This window comes from Bos javanicus, chromosome 10 (genome assembly GCF_032452875.1).
Source record: "Bos javanicus breed banteng chromosome 10, ARS-OSU_banteng_1.0, whole genome shotgun sequence".
Classification (NCBI taxonomy): domain Eukaryota; kingdom Metazoa; phylum Chordata; class Mammalia; order Artiodactyla; family Bovidae; genus Bos; species Bos javanicus.
This window is the reverse complement of record NC_083877.1, coordinates 78,574,243-78,594,135: the sequence shown is the minus strand read 5'-3', so window position 1 is coordinate 78,594,135 and position 19,893 is coordinate 78,574,243. Positions and strand designations below refer to the sequence as shown.

General features: G+C 38.3%; 1 protein-coding gene across 12 annotated transcripts in view; it reads right to left on the bottom strand.

The window, feature by feature from the left end:
* Positions 1-19,893, bottom strand: part of GPHN (gephyrin) — a 537,169-nt gene that overhangs the window by 46,669 nt on the left and 470,607 nt on the right. For all 12 annotated transcript variants that reach the window (XM_061429172.1, XM_061429169.1, XM_061429176.1 and 9 more), the window contains one exon: positions 5,262-5,383. In XM_061429172.1, the coding sequence (XP_061285156.1) occupies positions 5,262-5,383 (122 nt within the window). The remainder of the gene's footprint in view (positions 1-5,261; positions 5,384-19,893) is intronic.

Sequence of the window (19,893 nt, the reverse complement as noted above, 5' to 3'; positions counted from 1 at the left end):
GCTTTTGAACTGTGGTGTTGGAGAAGACTCTTGAGAGTCCCCTGGATTGCAAGGAGATCCAACCAGTCCATTCTGAAGGAGATCAGCCCTGGGATTTCTTTGGAAAGAATGATGCTAAAGCTGAAACTCCAGTACTTTGGGCACCTAATGCGAAGAGTTGACTCATTGGAAAAGACTCTGATGCTGGGAGGGATTGGGGGCAGGAGGAGAAGGGGACGACAGAGGATGAGATGGCTGGATGGCATCACTGACTCGATGGCATCACTGACTTGATGGACGTGAGTCTGAGTGAACTCCGGGAGTTGGTGATGGACAGGGAGGCCTGGCGTGCTGTGATTCATGGGGTTGCAAAGAGTCGGACACGACTGAGCGACTGAACTGAACTGAACTTTTGGGACCAGATGCCATGATCTTAGTTTTCTGAATGTTGAGTTTTAAGCCAACTTTTCACTCTCCTCTTTCACTTTCATCAGGAGGCTCTTTAGTTTTTCTTCACTTTCTGCCATACAAGTGGTGTCATCTGCATATCTGAGGTTATTGATGTTTCTCCCAGCAATCTTGATTCCAGCTTGTGCTTCATGCAGCCCAGCATTTCTCATGATGTACTCTGCATATAAGTTAAAGAACTCAAGGACATGGAATAAGATGGCAGTAAGGGTGGGCAGTGAGAGAGGAAAGGAACGATAATGAATTTAGTTTGGACATGTTGAGTTTGCTCTGCCTGACGAACTTGAAAATACACCCAGCAACCAGGTAGATCTAGGCATAGAGCTCAAGACAGAGATCAGATTTGGGAGTCAGCATAAAGAATTAGCAGGAAAGATAGTCAAGGGTGAGCCTTGGTTGACACTTATACTTGGAAATGAGCATAGGAAGAGATGCTGCCAAAACCAAGAAAGGATAAAGTACTAATGGAGAATGAAGAAGCTGAAATGGGGTATTGCTAGAGAGGGATGTAAGACTGTGACAGACCTAATAACTGGGTTTTGCAAGCATTTTATTTGTGTTTATAGAATAGACATATACCATTTCAATGAGGCTTTGTAGTGGTGGTGATGGTTTACTGACTAAGTTGTATCTGACTCTTACAACTCCATGGACTGTAGTCCACCAGGCTCCTCCTCTATCCATATGATTTCCCAGGCAAGAATACTGGAGTGGGTTGCTATTTCCTTCTCCAGGGGATCTTCCCAACCCAGGGATTGAACCTGCATCTCCTGCATTGGAGGCAGTCCCCTGCACTGCAAACAGATTCTTTACAGGAGCCACCAAGGAAGCCCTGATACATGATTAAATATACTACATTCTTATTACTTCCTGTGATCCATGGACCAGTGGCTTGATATCTTAGGAGCTTGTTAGAAATGCTAAATCTTGGCACACTCCAGTTTTGCTGTATCAGAATCAGCATTTTTAATAAGCTCTCTAGATGATTTGCAAAGATTCACAATCAGTACTTATGAACTGAACAAGAAATAAACTGTTGTTCTTATTTCTAATAGGTCTCCAACTTTAGTCCATGTGATAATACCTGGTCAAATTATCTTTCCAAAATAATGATTTATTATGTCAATTCTGCTTTAAAAAAAGCTGTACATTTAAGCAACTTGGGTAGTTTTGCCTGGATTGCAAATCCTTTCAAAATTTGGCCTCAAATTTCTATGAAATTTACATGTATCCTTCTTCCTAAACCTATTTTAACCAGTTGGTCCTGACCTAAGTTGTTCATTTCTACTTCTCTATTTTTGTTCATTCCCTGTTTCCTACTTGGTTAATACATTCTTCCTAACTACACAAATCCTATTCATCCTTTCTGTTCTAGCTAAAGATGCACCTTTTTAAAACTCTCGCAGACCATTCCAACGTATATGATGCTTCTTTTGACATATTTACAGTTATTCTCTTGTCTTCATAATGATAGTTAATTTCAAGAAATTTAGATTTCATTTCCACCTCTGCCACTCACTTGTATAATGCTGGGAAAGTTCAATTAACATCTCTGGGTTTAAAAATTCATCTTTTTCATACACGTGGCCGATAAGCACATGAGAAGATGCTCAACATCACTAATCCATCAGAGTCACAGTGAAATGTTGCTTCACACTTGTCACACTGGCTATTATTAAAAAGACCACAAATAACAAATGTTTTATAGAGTCTTATTCTTCAATTTTAACATTTATTGTTAAAGTTATGAAAGGTGATAAGAATAAGAGCTGAGAAATCTAATCATGTAGAATTTAAACCCAGACTGAAACCTTTTGAAAGTAATAAGAATAGTACTCTTACTCCCTACTCTTATCTGCCTAGCTGAGTAACTGTTCTGTGCTTGCTGACGTTTTCAGTTATTTCTCTCCCCGCTTTAAACACAGGGTAGTTTCTCTCAAGACCCTGCTTATTTCCCTGGAGAGTTTCACACAAAGGCTTCTGTATAACAGCCTTTGTTTCATAAGCAAATGTCTTACACAGGAAAGAGAAGAATGAAGAGGGAGGCAACCTTCACAGAATATCAACAGGCTACAGATTAAATGTACCTTGTCTCCTCTGCTAAACTCCCAGCAAAGATTTCCATCTGAACAGTTATAAATTCTTTCCTCCCACATTCCACCTCTGCATTTTAAACCATTTACTCTGGGATTTTTCAATATAGCACTCTAAGACTGAGGAAGTTTAGATTTGCATCAATTGTACTTTAAAAAACTGTTCTCAGTTTTATGTAAGGTATACAATCCAAGAAAGGAATAAAGATCTGCATATTCTCAGAATTGCCTATATCTTGCTTATAGTTTTGTTGTTCTTTATATGCTGATTTCAAGGTACATTAATTATTGGGAAATGTCTATAGCAAGTCAACAATTAGCCCCAGACAATCAAATATTAGCTTAACAACACAGTAAGCTTTTAATGGTGTTTTGGCTTCCATAGTAAGACAATGCAGCATGTAGTATATATATCAAGTTACTTCCTTTTTAATACAAAAGTACAACGTTAGGAGGAGAGAATGAACAGAATTATAGTCTAGAACAGCATAAGGTAAAAATGATACACACAAACAAAAAGCACCTTTTACCTTATGATAGTTCTTAGAGCTCACGAACATACTTAGTGGCAGGGTCAGAGCCAACAGTGGGTAGGAAACAAATTCAAAATCTGATGACTTTGTTCCTTAGAACTTCAGGCTCTGTCCTACTGGAACTCCTGGATTCATCCTATTTCTTTTCAGAAATTAATTTTTGTCATCTTTAAAGGTGTATCTGCATCAGGATAATTTTTAGATGCCTGAAGTTTATATGACTGTCTCTGAGAAATGTTATGTCAGGACTTGCTCACTTAGGGTGGCAGCAGAGGGGCAGAAGGAAGTATAAAGGAAGGGATGTATGTATATTTATATTTTGATGATAACCATCCATGTGTGTGCATCTCCTGACTGTACAATAAGAATGCATTGTTAAGTATTCAAAGGAAACATATTTCTTTAATAGTTTAGATCAGATAATGATGACTCCTCTTAGAAGTATTATCCTTGGTGTATGCTGTTGCTTTATGTCTCACTTTTAATTGAACATTAAGGAATGTAGTATTTTAATCATAACTCTGCCAATATCTTTATCTAGAGGACTGTTGCCATTTTTGTCTTTTCTGAAATTTTTGTCACCAAGAAGGCAGGATTATATATTTTTTCCTTTCCAGATTGAGTTGGTGCAGTGTATTCTTGGTTATCAAAATACTCATAGCTTTAAGACTTTGAAACAGCAAACATTCCTGATGTGTGAAACAGCATGATACATAACTGTATGATCATACTTGCATAAAAATGGATGCTAGCTGTGCAATGCACAAACTGACCTAGGACGACACATCAAATGGTAAACTGCCTGTGATTATGAATGACTTCGCTTTTTGCATTTTTTTGGTTTCCTATTATGCACGTTAACTTTTAAGAAATAAGTGTTATCTTAAAAATCTTAAAAAAAAAAAAAAAAGACAAGTTACTGGTCAGGTCCAAATTTAACCCGCTCCTTGTCTTTTCAGTGGGTTCTTTCTTTCCCTTCCCAGGGCTAGGGAGTCCGAGTCAAGTTAATACTAGGTGACCTGTAGTACCAACTTTACCAGCATGGGTTCTAAGTTGGCTGTTTACTTACCTATGGACTTCTCTAGCACTAAACTTTCAGGTAATTATAAATGGTGAATTAAAAAAAAAATGTTTGAAGATATGTCTAATAGCCTCTACTCCAGTGTTCTCAGAGAAAGAAAAAATCAAGAGGTAAGAAGAGAACTTTAAAAGGTGAGATTAACATTAAAAACTATTACCTTTCAGGTTACTGGCAAGATGCTGTGTTTTAGGTCTGGACTACACTGTGTCCGGTTTATAGGTGTCTGAACATACCTTGTGGAATGGTAGGGCAGAGCCTCTTCAAAAGCACATTTGAGCTTTGGGAAAGCACTCATCGTTAGAGAAGAAGAAGCCAGGCATAATGAGCTTTTCTTAGTGACAAGGTGGTGATAAGACAAAAGGAGGCAGTTATGGGTGATAGATACATTCACATCAGGGTATCCATCACTCAGATCTGTTTCCCACCTTTGTTGCTAGCAGGCTGATATCTGAGGGTTACTAAGGGCAGGCACACATCTTGTGAACTGGAAACAGTGCCTAGTGAAAGGTGGCATGTTGCATGGAAGGGGTTGCTCAGGAAGAGCAGACTTGTTTTTGATCACAAGTGAGACGCAGTTGGAGATTTAGAGAAATACGTGCGGAATTTAGCAGACAGCTGAGTTAATTGAGTAAATGGGGGTAATGTGCTCTTGGAGATGGGCAATTACAGTCAATGTTCCTCCGTTTGTACTTCTAGGTGGGTGAAGCCTGGAGAAACTCAAGTTATATAAGAATACAAAAATCAATACAAAAGTCATAGAAAATAATTGTACTTAAACTTTAAAGCATCAGTTAGTGCTAATTTTGACACTTCTCTCTTACTCATCTCACCTGTATCTTCCTTATCTTTCTTGAAACTAGTAAAAGTGTGAATAGGAATAGCACCCATAGCAGAGCAACGTATTTCTCTGGTTGTAAAAGGCTTTCCAGAAAAATGTCTACCACTAAAGGAAATAGACACCTCCACAAATCTTTGGCTTTTGAAGAATGAAATAAGTGGAAATTATGGTATTAAATACCTTTCTCTTTAGCAACAATCTCACCTAGTTAGTATCCCTCAAATTTGTATTTGTACCACAACAACTTCAAAATAAAATCCAATACTTACTTGTCTCCCACAATTCCCAAGTTGATTGTGGGGTAACCATGTTCCTGAATTGTCGCTAAGAGGGTTGAACGATTGCTGTCTCGAATCTTTCCTGGTAAGAGGTCATCTTCAGGATTTAGCAACTACAAAGCCAAAAAAACCACCACAAATTATTTTCTTAGGATAATACAGCCTATTGTTAATGGAAAAAAAAATAGATCTAATAAACAGAGTTTAGCATATCTAGCCCCTACAACATTATCTGGCATGAGAAAGATATATGCTCAAAGGATCTTTGGTAAATAGTGAAAGCCAGGAGAATGAGAAAATATTTCTCCAGAATTAAAAAACATGCAGAAATTCAAGTGACTAAATAGTAGGCCAAATATCACACCAGCTTTGGTTGTAATTTGACAAAACAGTGCTCTGGAGATAGTGGCCTTCCCACTGGCTGTTTACTGTGTCAAACTGAAAAAAAAAAAAAAAAACACACACACACAACAACAAACTTTCTATTTTCTCTTTCACTGTTATTTTCTAATCTGTCTTTCATTGAGAATACTTAAGGTAGAGACTCTGACATGATATTCTCAAGTCTGAAGAGACTGATATTTTATCTTTTCTTTCAAGCTTTTGTATATCTTTTTTGAAGCGGGATCAGAAATATCGAAAAAGTTAAACTTATTTGAAAGAGACGGAGCCAGATATTTTGTCTCTATTAGCAAACTTACACAAGTAATACTTAACTGCACACACTCACAATTCCATGACTTTGAACTGAATCACCCTTTAGAGATTTAATATCTACAATTATATGTCAAAAAAGAAAATTATAAGAAGTTTCTTTTATGTTAGGATGTCCTAGTGAGGCAGTGTTGCATAGTAGCAAGATTCTACCTTATTCAGATGAGGTTCAAATTCAAGTTGCCCAAATATGTTACTCCATAATATTTCCATTTATAATACACAGTAATAACTACCTTGAAAGGCAGCTGTTAGGATTGAGATAGTGAACACTCAGTTCATATAGACAAATAGAAAAGAAATGCAATTCTCTGTCCTTTATTACATATAATATTGAAAAAGCACCTAATTCCAATTGTCCTTAATATTGTTACTTCTACGTGCTAGTATAGATGGAATCAGTTGACAATGTGAACATAGATTTACATTAGATTATAAAATACTGAAGAATAGGAGGTCCTTAACACACACACACACTCAACATGCAACTTTATACAATTTTAAGATGTACTTTGATTTCAGAAAATTAGAAAATGAAAAAAAGTACATCTTTGAAGTGAGAAAATTATCTGGAATATTATTGGAAAATTATACTGGAATATTATCTTAGGAGGCTGAAGGCCAGCCTGCATACTTCAGACACTTAGGCTGTTAATATGGTTAACACCTAGGGTTTTCTATATCAGTACTGCCAAATAGTAACCTCAAGCCCCTTCAGTTTTTCCTTCTGACTCATTAGTGATACCATGTGGCTGGACTTTTGGCTTTATGTTGGAAAAGTAGTAGCTTTTCAACCAACTGTCCCCTTAAAAGATCTGGAGAAAAACTTTGATCATCTTATTCACTGTCACCTGGGAGACTTCCCTTCAAATCCTGTACTAATCTGACTTAATCAGATGCCATGTGACACTGCAACCCACTCATATCCTTTATCACTGGCAGAGCTGGGAAAACTGCTATTGCAGTGCTAATATAGGTTGATTTTCTGATCTTAATTAACACATAGTTATTGAACTTATTATAATTTTATAAAGGCCAAGACTTACAGCTTTTTAACTGCCATTAATCAGACAAGTTGCAATAGAGAGAAAAGATTTTTCTCACAAAGGATACTGACCACCAACTAAGGAATAAGATTTCCCTGTTCATAGGGCATTTTCTTTGCCATTCATATTCCTCTCTGTTATTTTGCTGCACAAAGTTCCAGAAATAATAGAACAATTAGAGATCACTGGCTGTTTGTCTGTAAAACTGACATAATGGAATATTAGCTAGTTAAATGAGGGTGTGAGATTTCCAGCACATTTTAAGTATTTTCAAAGAAAATACACAGAATTGAATGAAAGATTATAAGGTTGCATGCACTAGAATAAATTCACAATATTCCTCATTAAAATGAAATCTAATTTTCTAACATCTTCTGGTCATCTCTAGAATGATGCCTAAAACTTACTATAGTTAAAATACAAAAGAAAAACTACAATACAAAGTAAAAAAAAAACGCATTATGTTCATATCTTATTGCTTTCTTATCTACCAAATGCCAAATTTCAATTCCCTGTTTCTGTTACCGTCAATGGTGCCATTGTATTTCCAGCTTTCAAACATTTAATCTTTGATTTTTTTTCCCTTTGTAGTCTACTATCTTCCCAAAGGTTTCAATCCTTAATCCTTACTCCATTCCTCAATGACCCTAGGTTTCCATTCACTCTCTTATCAACTCCCCATTCATCTGAATTTCAGGTATTCAATATATCTGAATTTTTTCAAAAGCCTTATAATTGGCTATCTTGCCAACAAACTTTCTTTCTGAGAGAGAAAACAGATACATCAACTTGCAAAACAGGCAAACTATACCAAAACAGGCAAACTATACCAAACCATGATATTTAACACAAACTATCTTAAGTCAAATTGTTACAACACAAGCTTATTCAGACCTATATATTCCTATAATATCATGGACAAATAGAGACAATGGTAACTCCATATGGACTGTTACTCCAAAGAAAAAATGAAGCTGTTTCAGCAACTTACCTACTTTATAAAATGTGATCAGTCTTTGCCTAGACCACATTTACAAACTACCTTAAAACCACTCCATGACCAATCCCAGTCCTCAAAATCCTATAAGTATTCTTTTGAGGGCGCGGTGCAGTAGTGGCGGAGAGGAGATACCTCACGTCCAAGGTCAGGAGCGGTAGCCAAGAGGAGATACCCCACGTCCAAGGTAGGCAGCAGCTCTGCGCTTTGCTGGAGCAGCCGTGAAGAGATACCCCACGTCCAAGGTAAGAGAAACCCAAGTAAGACCATAGGTGCTGAGAGAGGGCATCAGAGGGCAGACAGACTGAAACCACAATCACAGACAACTAGCCAATCTGATCACATGGACCACAGCCTTGTCTAACTCAATGAAACTAAGCCATGCTGTGTGGGGCCACCAAGATGGATGGGTCATGGTGGAGAGGTCTGACAGAGTGTGGTCCACTGGAGAAGGGAATGGCAAACCATTTCAGTATTCTTGCCTTGAGAACCCCATGAACAGTGTGAAAAGGCAAAAAGATAGGGTACTGAAAGAGGAACTCCCCAGGTCGGTAGGTGCCCAATGTGCTATTGGAGATCAGTGGAGAAATAATTCTAGAAAGAATGAAGGGATGGAGCTAAAACAAAAACAATAGCCAGTTGTGGATGTGACTGGTGATAGAAGCAAGGTCCGATGCTGTAAAGAGCAATATTGCCCAGGAATCTGGAATGTTATGTCTATGAATCAAGGCAAGTTGGGAGTGGTCAAACAGGAGATGGTAAGAGTGAACGCCGACATTCTAGTAATCAGTGAACTGAAATGGACTGGAATGGGTGAATTTAACTCAGATGTCCATTATATCTACTACTGTGGGCAGGAATCCCTTAGAAGAAATGGAGTAGCCATTATAGTCAACAAAAGAGTCCGAAATGCAGTACCTGGATGTAATCTCAAAAATGACAGAATGATTTCTGTTTGTTTCCAAGCCAACCATTCAATATCACAGTATTCCAAGTCTATGCCCCAACCAGTAACACTGAAGAAGCTGAAGTTGAATGGTTCTATGAAGATCTACAAGACTTTCTAGAACTAACACCCAAAAAAGATGTCCTTTTCATTATAAGGGACTGGAATGCAAAAGTAGGAAGTCAAGAAACACCTGGAGTAACAGGTAAATTTGGCCTTGGAGTACAGAATGAAGCAGGGCAAAGGCTAAGAGTTTTGCCAAGAGAATGCACTGGTCATAGCAAACACCCTTTTCCAACAACACAAGAGAAGACTCTACACATGGACATCACCAGATGGCCAACACTGAAATAAGACTGATTATATTCTTTGCAGCCAAAGATGGAGAAGCTCTATACAGTCAGCAAAAAAGAAGACTGGGAGCTGACTGTGACTCAGATCATGAATTCCTTATTGCCAAATTGAAGTGAAGAAAGTAGGGAAAACCACTAGGCCATTCAGGTATGACCTAAATCAAATCCCTTATGATTATACAGTGGAAGTGAGAAATAGATTTAAGGGACTAGATCTGATAGACAGAGTGCCGATGAACTATGGACGGAGGTTCGTGACATTGTACAGGAGACAGGGATCAAGACCATCCCCATGGAAAAGAAATGCAAAAAAGCAAAATGGCTGTCTGAGGAGGCCTTACAAATAGCTGTGAACAGAAGAGAAGTGAAAAGCAAAGGAGAAAAGGAAAGATATACCCATCTGAATGCAGAGTTCCAAAGAATGGCAAGGAGAGATAAGAAAGCCTTCCTCAGTGATCAATGCAAAGAAATAGAGGAAAACAGTAGAATGGGAAAGACTAGAGATCTCTTCAAGAAAATTAGAGATACCAAGGGAACATTTCATGCAAAGATGGGCTCAATAAAGGACAGAAACCATATGGACCTAACAGAAGCAGAAGACATTAAGAAGAGGTGGCAAGAATACACAGAAGAACTGTACAAAAAAGATCTTCATGACCCAGGTAATCACGACGGTGTGATCGCTCACCTAGAGCCAGACATCCAGCATCACTACGAACAAAGTTAGTGGAGGTGATGGAATTCCAGCTGAGCTATTTCAAATCCTAAAAGATGATGCTGTGAAAGTGCTGCACTCAATATGCCAGCAAATTTGGAAGACTCAGCACTCTGTCAAGGTGATGCTCTCCCTTGTTCAAAAACTTTAATATACCCAGCTTTGTATGATCAGCAGGTTTCCCAGGTGGTCTCTGTACTAAGATCATGATAGTCACTGAAGTCCCCATCACACTTAGGCAAGACCCTTGCCACCAGTATTCTCATTAAATTGTACTTCACTGAGGTCTTCTGAGTCTCTGTGTTTGGGGAAGTTGTTATCTATGATGGTAAGTCCAGCATTTACATTAAGCTCTGATCCTTTTTTCTCTCCTTGACTGGATTCCAAATTCAACTTTTCAAGTTTCCAGGAAAAGTATAACAAATGTTTAAATCGGTCAGAAGTTAAATTAAGGAGAGGAAGGGGAAAGAGCCCACAAATTTCTTCTTCTCTTGTACTCAGGCAGTCAGTCAGTCAGCTCAGTTGCTCAGTTGTGTCTGACTCTGACACCCCATGGACTGCAGCACTCCAGGCTTCCCTGTTCATCACCAACTCCTGGAGCTTACTCTCTTATACTGCTGTTGCTTTTTATCTCGTTCAAACTTTGGGGACAGCTTTATTCTGGGGATCTTGAAAGGATCATTCACAAAGCAAGAAAGCTCAGGAAAAACAGGAAGATGGTTAAACTTTGAGCTATGGAAAAGTTCTGACAGATGATGGTTTCCAGAAAATAAAGGTGGTTGGAAGATTTCATTGTAAGATTTGGGTGGGGCTGTTTAGAATTAATGACACTGCGTTAGAGCTGGGAGCCTGTCCAGCCTGAAGACTCATTTTATAGACAGTGTGGCAGGAATACCAGAGAGGAGCAGCAGCACGTTCAAGATAACTTAGTGATGAAGTTACAAGTAGAGGGCTTCCCAGGTGGCGCTAGTGGAAAAGAACCCACCTGCCAATGCAGGAGACATGAGACATGGTTCGATCCCTGGGCCTGGAAGACCCCCCAAGAAAGAAATGGTAACCTACTACAGTATTCTTGCCTGGAGAATCCCATGGACAGAGTAGCCTTGTGGGCTACAGTTCCATGAGGTCACAAAAAGTCAGACATGACTGAAGTGACGTAACACACACTGATCCTTTTTTGTTGAGCTCTCAAAGTTAGCTGAAATTTATTTTGTTTAGAAGGGGAGCAGAATATGCCACCTTCAAATGAACCTCTTTGGTATGTGGATTATTTTGAGCTGAAGGCAATCAAACCCTAGCAGACTCAACAAAAACTTTTATGATTCCTTGGCTGCCTAAGAACTTAGATAGGGGACCTGGCCCAGAAAAAGAGCCATTACCAGGAGATTTTACACCTGAAAGACATATCTGTATGGCAGGGCAAACAACTGATTACAAAACACCTGCTCTTCTCATCTTCCTGTGAACTGCCCTTCTCTCCCTTTGAAGTTCCAGGGTCTTTCCCTTTCTCAGCTCAGATTGGCATACAAACCTCAATCACATGACTGCTTTTGAGTCTCATATTTTTATGGGATTCCTACATGTACAAGATTAATATTTTCTCTGGTAATCTGTCAATTTAATTATTAGACCAGCCAAAGAACCTAGAACCATATATGGAAAGTTTTTGTGCTCCAATTCAGTTCAGTCGCTCAGTTGGGTCCTACTCTTTGTGAACCCATGGACTGCAGCATGCCAGGCTTCCCTGTCCATCACCAACTCCTGGAGTACCCAAACTCATGTCCATTGAGTCAGTGATGCCATCTAACCATCTCATCTTCTGTCGCCCCCTTCTCCTCCTGCCCTCAATCTTTCCCAGAATCAGAGTGTTTTCCAATGAGTCAGCTATTCATATCAGGTGGCCAAAGCACAGGGTTGATTTCCTTTAGGATTGACTAGTTTGAGCTCCTTGAGTCTCCAAGGGACTCTCTAGAGTCTTCTCCAGCGCCACAATTTGAAAACATCAATTTTTTGACACTCAGCCTACTTTATAGTTCAGCTCTCACATCTGTACACGACTATTGGAAAAACCATAACTTTGACTAGATGGACCTTTGTCAGCAAAGTGATGAATCTCCTTTCTAATATGCTGTCTAGGTTTGTCATAACTTTTCTTTCAAGGAGCGTCTTTTAATTTCATGGCTATAATCACTCTCTGCAGTGATTTTGGACCCAAGAAAATAAAGACTGTCACTGTTTCCATTGTTTCCCCATCTATTTGCCATGAGGTGATGAGACAGGATGCCATGATCTTCATTTTTTTGAATGCTGAGTTTTAAGCCAGCTTTTTCACTCTCCTCTTTCACTCTCATCCAGAGGCTCTTTAGCTCCTCTTAACTTTCTTCCATTAGAGTGGTATCTGAGGTTGATCTATTTCTCCTGACAATCTTGACTCCAGTTTGGGATTCATCCAGCATGGCATTTCACATGATGTACTCTGTATTTAAGTTAAATGAGCAGGATGACAATATACAGCCTGGACATACTCCTTTCCCAATTTTGAATCAGTCCTTTGTTCTTTGTCCGGTTCTAACTGTTGCTTCTTGACCTGCATATAGGTTTCTCAGGAGGCAGGTAAGGTGGTTTGGTATTCCCATCTTTTTAAGAATTTTCCAAAGTTTGTTGTGATCCACATAGTCAAAGGCTTTAGTGTAGTCAATGAAGCAGAAGTAGATGTTTTTCTGGATGATCAGAGTACCTGAGCTTTGTTGCAAACTTCTATATAACCTGACCCACCCGCCCTCCTTGGAGCAGTTCTCTCAAGGTTACTTGAGACACTGTCTCCTGGGCTTGAAGTCCTAAAAATTCTCACCCAATAAAAGGTAGCTCAATTGTGACTATTTTTTAAGTGGACAGTTTGAAGGTACTTTTAGAACAGAGGATGAATATTATTCTGAATATTCAGTGATTATCATTTTTATTGTTATGCATTGCTTCAAAATTAAATTTAAGTAAAAAAGCAAAACATTTGAAATCTCTTTTGTTAAACCCTCAGGAGGAAGTTCTCTGTCTTGTCTAAAAGAGAAATCATTTATTTTAAGAGACCTCCCTCTTTGTTTCTGTTCTTCAGAGATTTAACCCTGTGGTCTTGATGGAACTGTCAAGGGGCCCAAGACTGTTATAATGATTTACTTTCTCTCTTTTTAATGTACTGAAATGGAGTTGTCTGCATCTAAGACTTTTCTCATCTTAATACAGAGAAGATATTAGACTTATGTAGGTCAGTAACTATTTCCACATCCATTGCAAACAGCTCCCTTACATATAATTTCTTCCTTTTTTCCTCTTTTGGAAAAATTAATTATCAAAAGTCAATGACTTAGTGACTGAACAACAACAAAATACATTAAAAAATAGTTAACATGGTAAACGTTTTGTTATGTGTATTTTATCATAATTAAAAATGAAAAAAAAAAGTCACTGATGACCTTGGTAATAAACATTTCAGGGAAGAATGATGCCTTTAAAAAATAGTAGAAACTAATACCACTTTGTAAAGCAAGTTATACCCCAACAAAAATTTAAGAAAATAATTAAACAACAACACATTAAAAAAAGGAGGGGTAAGTCAGGAAGGAAGAATTCCATTCTTTATAGTAGGAAGGGAAAAGTGATGAGTGAGATTAGGCAATGGTGGAAGATGAGATTGTTGTTGTTCACTCACTAAGTCATGTCTGACTCTTTCTAACCCCATGGACTGCAGCATGCCAGGCTTCCTTGTCCTTCATTATTTCCTGGAGTCTACTCAAACTCATCCATTGAGTCAATGATGCCATCCAACCATCTCATCTTCTGTTGTCCCCTTCTCCTCCTGCTCCCAATCTTTCCCAGTATCAGAGTCTCTTCCAGTGAGTTGGCTCTTCACAGCAGGTGGCCAGAGTACTGGAGCTTCAGCTTCGGCATCAGTTCTTCCAATGAATATTCAGGGTTGATTTCCTTGAGGATTGACTAGTTTGATCTCCTTGCTGTCCAAGGAATATGAGGTGGAAATATCCAAAGGGAAGTTGTAAATGAAGGCTTGCATTTACAAAAGAGGTTAAAATTAGGGCTTTAGATATGAGAAGTTGCCTGTACATATCTGGCATGAGAGGAAAAGTCTAAGGGAGAATCTGGAGATACTGGAGGACACAGCAGAGAACAGCATCTTAAGGGAATGTTCCAAGTAGGGAATGGAGAAAGGCATGATGAGGATAAAAAGGATTAGTTGTCAGGGCATCAAGAGAGAACTGTCATAGAGCACTAGGAATGAAGTAGTTTCCAGGTGGTGGGTAAGGAATGTGTCTGATGTCAAATGATATATACATGGTAAGGAGGTTGAATATCAGAGCAGGTTTTGAAGGTTAGAAGGTGATGAGTGTACTCAGGAAAGCAGTTTTTGTACTAATGGGACACTAATGAGATTTGGGAGTTTGAGTAGAGTGGAGAGTAAGGAAGGAAAGGCAGTATTTCTGACTTCTCTTTCAACAAATCTAGTAGTGGATAGGAGGTGACTAAGTAGTAGCTCAATGAGGAAAAGTGGTGTTTAAATATAGGTTCTCTTGTGATAGTGGTAATCTTTGTCTGTTTGGATACAGGAGGATGAGCCACTAGAGAGAAAATAGAGAACCCAGAAGACACAGGAAATAATTTAGAAATCAAAGTTCTGAGGAAGGTGAGAAAAAGTAGGCTTAAAAGTAGTATTATTCTTAGGAAGGAGAAGTACCTCTTCTTTTAGATTGAAAGAATTCCTTTTAGATTGAAAGAAAGGAATATAGGTAAAGGAATGGGGAAATTTTTGAGGTAATGAGACGGGAAGAAGAGGGGCCCCTCATAGTGCTCAGTTTCACAGATATATTTATTTTTAAACTTCACTTTTCCCCGCAAAGGTAGTGAGATCATCTGCCAAGAGCTGAAAGCAGGGCTCTGCTGAGGTTTGAAGAGGGGGTAGAATGTGTGAATGAACTATCATATTGGATCTGGAAGAATGTGCTAGAAAACCAACAAGACAGTTACATCAGAATTACTGAACAACTTTAAGTTCCAGGTTGCCACTAAATGCCAGTAATTTGTAGTTGTTCAGGTAATCATAGTTCTATGAATTTTATTCAGTACTGTTTTTCTGCTTGGGAACAAAAATGGAGAAAGGAGTCATTCACTTTGGGTATCACCATAGTAAGCAAAGGAATAAATTTTAGTGAAGCTATCTAAAGCGTTAGAGAGGGCAACTTGAAAGTGGTGAGTCATGGTCTTGAATCTGGACAAGAAATAAAGTGTGGCTAGAAGAAAATAGAGGAATCTCTAACCTAATAGGTTTCAGAGACTTCCATTAAAATGTTGGGGAAATGAAATTTAAGGAATTGGGAAGCATTGTGGAATAGTGGAAAAAGGTCATTACAGCAAGTGACTTAGGTGTGAAACCAGGCTTAATCACTTAGACAAAATATATGATGTTGGATAAGTTGCTTTGTTTTTGAGCTTCAATTTTCTCTTACATAAAATGAAGGATAGTTATATTAACCTCATAGTGTTGCTTTAATCATGAAGCACATGGCAGTACTGGTCACAGTAGACACTCAACTTCTTATTCTTTCTCTTATTAGTAAGGACAAAGATTTTAAAGATTCTACTTTTATAATAACAGCTGCTTGCGGCAGCCCCCAAAGATCAGTATAGGGAGATTTTAGACAGACCTTATGTGTCTAAAGTATAAACTTGTTTGTACAAACACCTGTTATTAGAGTGACCAAGATATTTATAAAAGATGGAATAAAATAAATAGTGGACATAAATACACCTAGTTCTGTGTGTATGTGCATGAGAGAGAGAAAGAGAGAGAGGGCTGCAGAGAGGGAGGGAGAAACAGTGAACGAGGTGGGGGACAGAATGAATAAAAATGAATGAATGAGTTATGGAATATGGCTGAAGGTGACTGAAATTAGATGAAAACTCACCATCTCTGGAAGGAATACTTATTGCTAGTACTTCGGTAACTAGGTAACAATCATATAATCTTGATTTCTTGAAGCTAATGGCAGCTGGCAGACTGATATCCAGTTTAAAGATCTGTAAGTTACCATCTACAGTTTCAAGGGAAACAATATATTTTATGGAATGGAGAGATGATGTCTTCAAGAGTCAAAATTAGAAAATAAAACTTGGAAATATAAAGGTTGGGGAAAGAGGAAGAAGGGACAGCTGTCTAAGTGTAAAAGTTACACCTCCTATCTTCTATTTATACTGATTTCCTAGGTGACCTTATGCAGTCTCATGATTTTAAATACTATATTTATATATATGTACTATTTTAAAATACTATATATATATGCTGATAACTTTCAAATATGTACCTTTAATTCTAACCTTTCTCCTAAGCTCCAGACTAATATATTTAATTGCCTACTCTTAATTCTCATAAGTATCTCAAACTTAACATTTCCAAAGAAGAATCCCTGACTTCTGCTGCCCAGTCTTTCTTATCAGGGTAAATGATAACTCTCCTTAGGTCAGTTATCAAAGCTCAGGTCAAAATCTTAGAGTTCATCTTGACTTTTAACTTTCTCTTATCTTCTACTTTGAATTCTCTGGCAAATCTTGTTTGCTGATTTTACCTTCAAAATACATTCTGGATCTGATTACTTCTCACCATCTCCACTATCATTCTGGTCCAAATCTCTTGCTGGAGTACTCCACAGCCTTTCAAAGGGCCTCTTGGTCTTTCTCCTTTTCCCTCCCATATGCCAAATCATTCACATAGAAGACAGAGTAAGCATTTGCAAATTTAAGATATTTTATGTTCCACTTCCTCAAAACTGTCTATTTAGAATAAAAGGATCTTGTTTCTGTCACCTCTCCAACTTCTCCCTTCACTTTGCTACCTTCCCACTATTCTTCAGCCACATTGGCTTCATTGCTCTTCCTCAAACATGATAAGCATGCACTATACTCCAGGGCCTTTGTGGTTGTCATCCCCTCTGCTTGGAACACAATTCTAGTCACATGCCATGTACCTTCAATGTCTTCGGATTTCCACTCTGATTTCCCCCATCAGTGAGGCCTAATTAGTCTTTGTAAAACTCTATCTGTCTGCCAGTCAGGTCCAGACATGAAAATGAAAACTCCTTTAGCTTTTTCAAAAGGAGAGAGCAGGAAAAGGGAGGATTTAATGCATGGGATTGGTTATAAGTGTGTTGCCAAGTTGGAGAAACAAAAGAAGAAAAGTATATCACTAAAGATTAGTAATTGCCAGAAGTCACCACTGTCCCCGGGGCTGCTGGAGGAGAGAGATGCTACTGAGTTGAGGAGATTCTACTGCTGCTGCCTTTTTCCACCTTCTAATATCATGTTAATGCATCCCAGTGGCAAAACCTACCTGGACCACAGGGAAAGAGAGCCTGAGAAATTGTGTTTTCAGGCTTCCAGTTTTATTGTATCAGAGAGAGAATAAAAGGGTTGATATGGAATAAGTTTCAATAGATTATATTGAATATAATTACATTATTCAATAGAATTGAATATAATGAATAATTCATTATATTGAATACAATTATTATATACCTGGCATATACCTCTTTTACTAGCAATCTTTATCATCTTACTCTGCTTTAAAAATTCATACAATTTACTACTATTTGTTTATTGACTATCCCCCTCCTCCCATCAGAACATAAATTCTATAGGAGCAGGGGCTTTATCTGTCTTGCTTGTTGCTGTTGTCTCCAGTACTCAGAATAGTATCTGGCATCAGTGTGATAGCATACTGAGAGAGGAGGGGTTGTAAGAGTGACTGCCTCAGTGGAAAGGAATATTTTATTACTGACATTGTTTAGAATTGCCAGTGCATGCTGATAATAAAGAACAGAATGACTTGTAGTTAGTTTTACTACTGTTTTCTAATTTTCTGCAGACAGTGTGTTCTTTTATGTGAGGTTAACAAAATCCTTTCTCCATCTCTAAGGACACATTTGAACTTGGGTTAACTTTCTAGCTCAGTTTCTCTGGAAATTTGACAAAAAAAAAAAAAAAAAGGTGAACTTGTTAGTAGACAGCATTTCTTATGGTAAAAATGGTCTCTGAATAGTAACTTGCGTATGGAATAGAAGGGATTACAAATGAATCCATAACAAAAAGCCAGGCTTTGGGCTTCCATGAATGTGGTAACATTTGAAACTGGGCATTTCCCTTGTAGGGACTCTGGAAACTGCCTAAGATTGGTATAAGAAATACTGATTCCTATGTAGGACATGGTGCTTTTACGCTGATGGCTCTCATACTCTCCTAGTAAAACTCTTGTTCCCTGCACCTAAATGTTACTTGAAGAACAAAGAGACCAGTTGTGGGATGGCTGTGTGAAATACTATGATGACTGGTCCCACTGAAGAAAGCCTGATGCTCCCCTCCTGAATGCTGAGTTTCCTTTTTAATATCAGGAAACTGGTTCAAGGTATAGATTATTCATATCTTCTAAGTCTGATGTTTACTTAAGAGAACCTCTGGTGGGTATTTCAGCATGTAACAGATGTTCATCAAACATTTATTGAGCAAATGCATGAGGTTGGAAATGTATGATCACAATTATTTAATTACTGGATGCTATTACTTAAATTTTAACTTGCACAGTTTGTCAAAATTAACAAATGTCTACACCAGCTATTCTGTGTGAGTTATAGTTTGCAACTCTGGCTTCCCAATTTTAAAATGAGTCCTTCATCCTGAATAAGCTCATGGAGTCACAAAATACAAAGCAGGTTTTGAGTGAGTCTACATAGACATCTTCTATGGGATTCTTTGGGCTGCCTAAGGCTTATCAATATACCACACTGGATTTAAGAGGTGGCATATGTGAAGCCATACATATCAGAAGTCAGAACTAATACTTAAGTGGAGCTTGTGCTGTGAGTGAGTAAATTATAGACTTATCACATTAATATACAAACATAATTACTTTTGGCCCCTTTGAAATAAATGAATAATTTTTTTTCTTATTGTTTTCTGACTATCTGAGGATCTCAAGCCTTCAGGAGCGATACTATGCTTTATTTCTTTTATCTCTAGTTTCCAGTATAGTGTCTGGCATAGAAGTACTCAATAAACATTTGTTGAACTATATGGTGACAAAGAATCATAAATTTAATAACAGCTAACTTTGGATGGGAGTAGGGAGGAATGTCGGAGTTTCCCTGGTAGCTCAGCTGGTAAAGAATCTGCCTGCAATGCAGGAGACCCCAGTTTGATTCCTAGGTTGGGAAGATCCCCTGGAGGAGGGCATGGCAACCCATACCAGTATTCTTGCCGGGAGAATCCCCATGGACAGAGGAAGCTGGTGGGCTAGTCCATGGCGTTGCAAAGAGTTGGACATGACTGAGCAACTAAGCACAGCACAGCACAGGGAGGAATGTCAAACTACACGGAACTAGACATCATGGAATTTAAAAGCATCATTCCTTTGGAAAACCATGTAAGTACAGTAGGCCAGAAAACGAAGGGAAAGAGAATCACACAGGATCTATCAAAGCCTCTTCAAAGATAATCAAGTCTACAGGGGCAGGGAACTACAGAATCTTCTTTAGGTTCTACCATGTATGTACCATCTCTAGTCTCATCCTGTCACTATTCCCTACTACTAGTAAATAGTTTTAATAAAGAGTATAAAAGGTAGCTTAAAAAAATACTGCCAATAATGTACTCTGGGGGAGTAACAGAATCCAGACCTACAAAGTCATTAGGAGGAAAACAAAAAATGTAGCTTAAACAAAGGTGCCTAATAAAATAGCTGTCTATTAGTTTGCTCATTCTACCTAGGTTTCCTAAGCCCCATGAAGTCACTTAGATGCACAA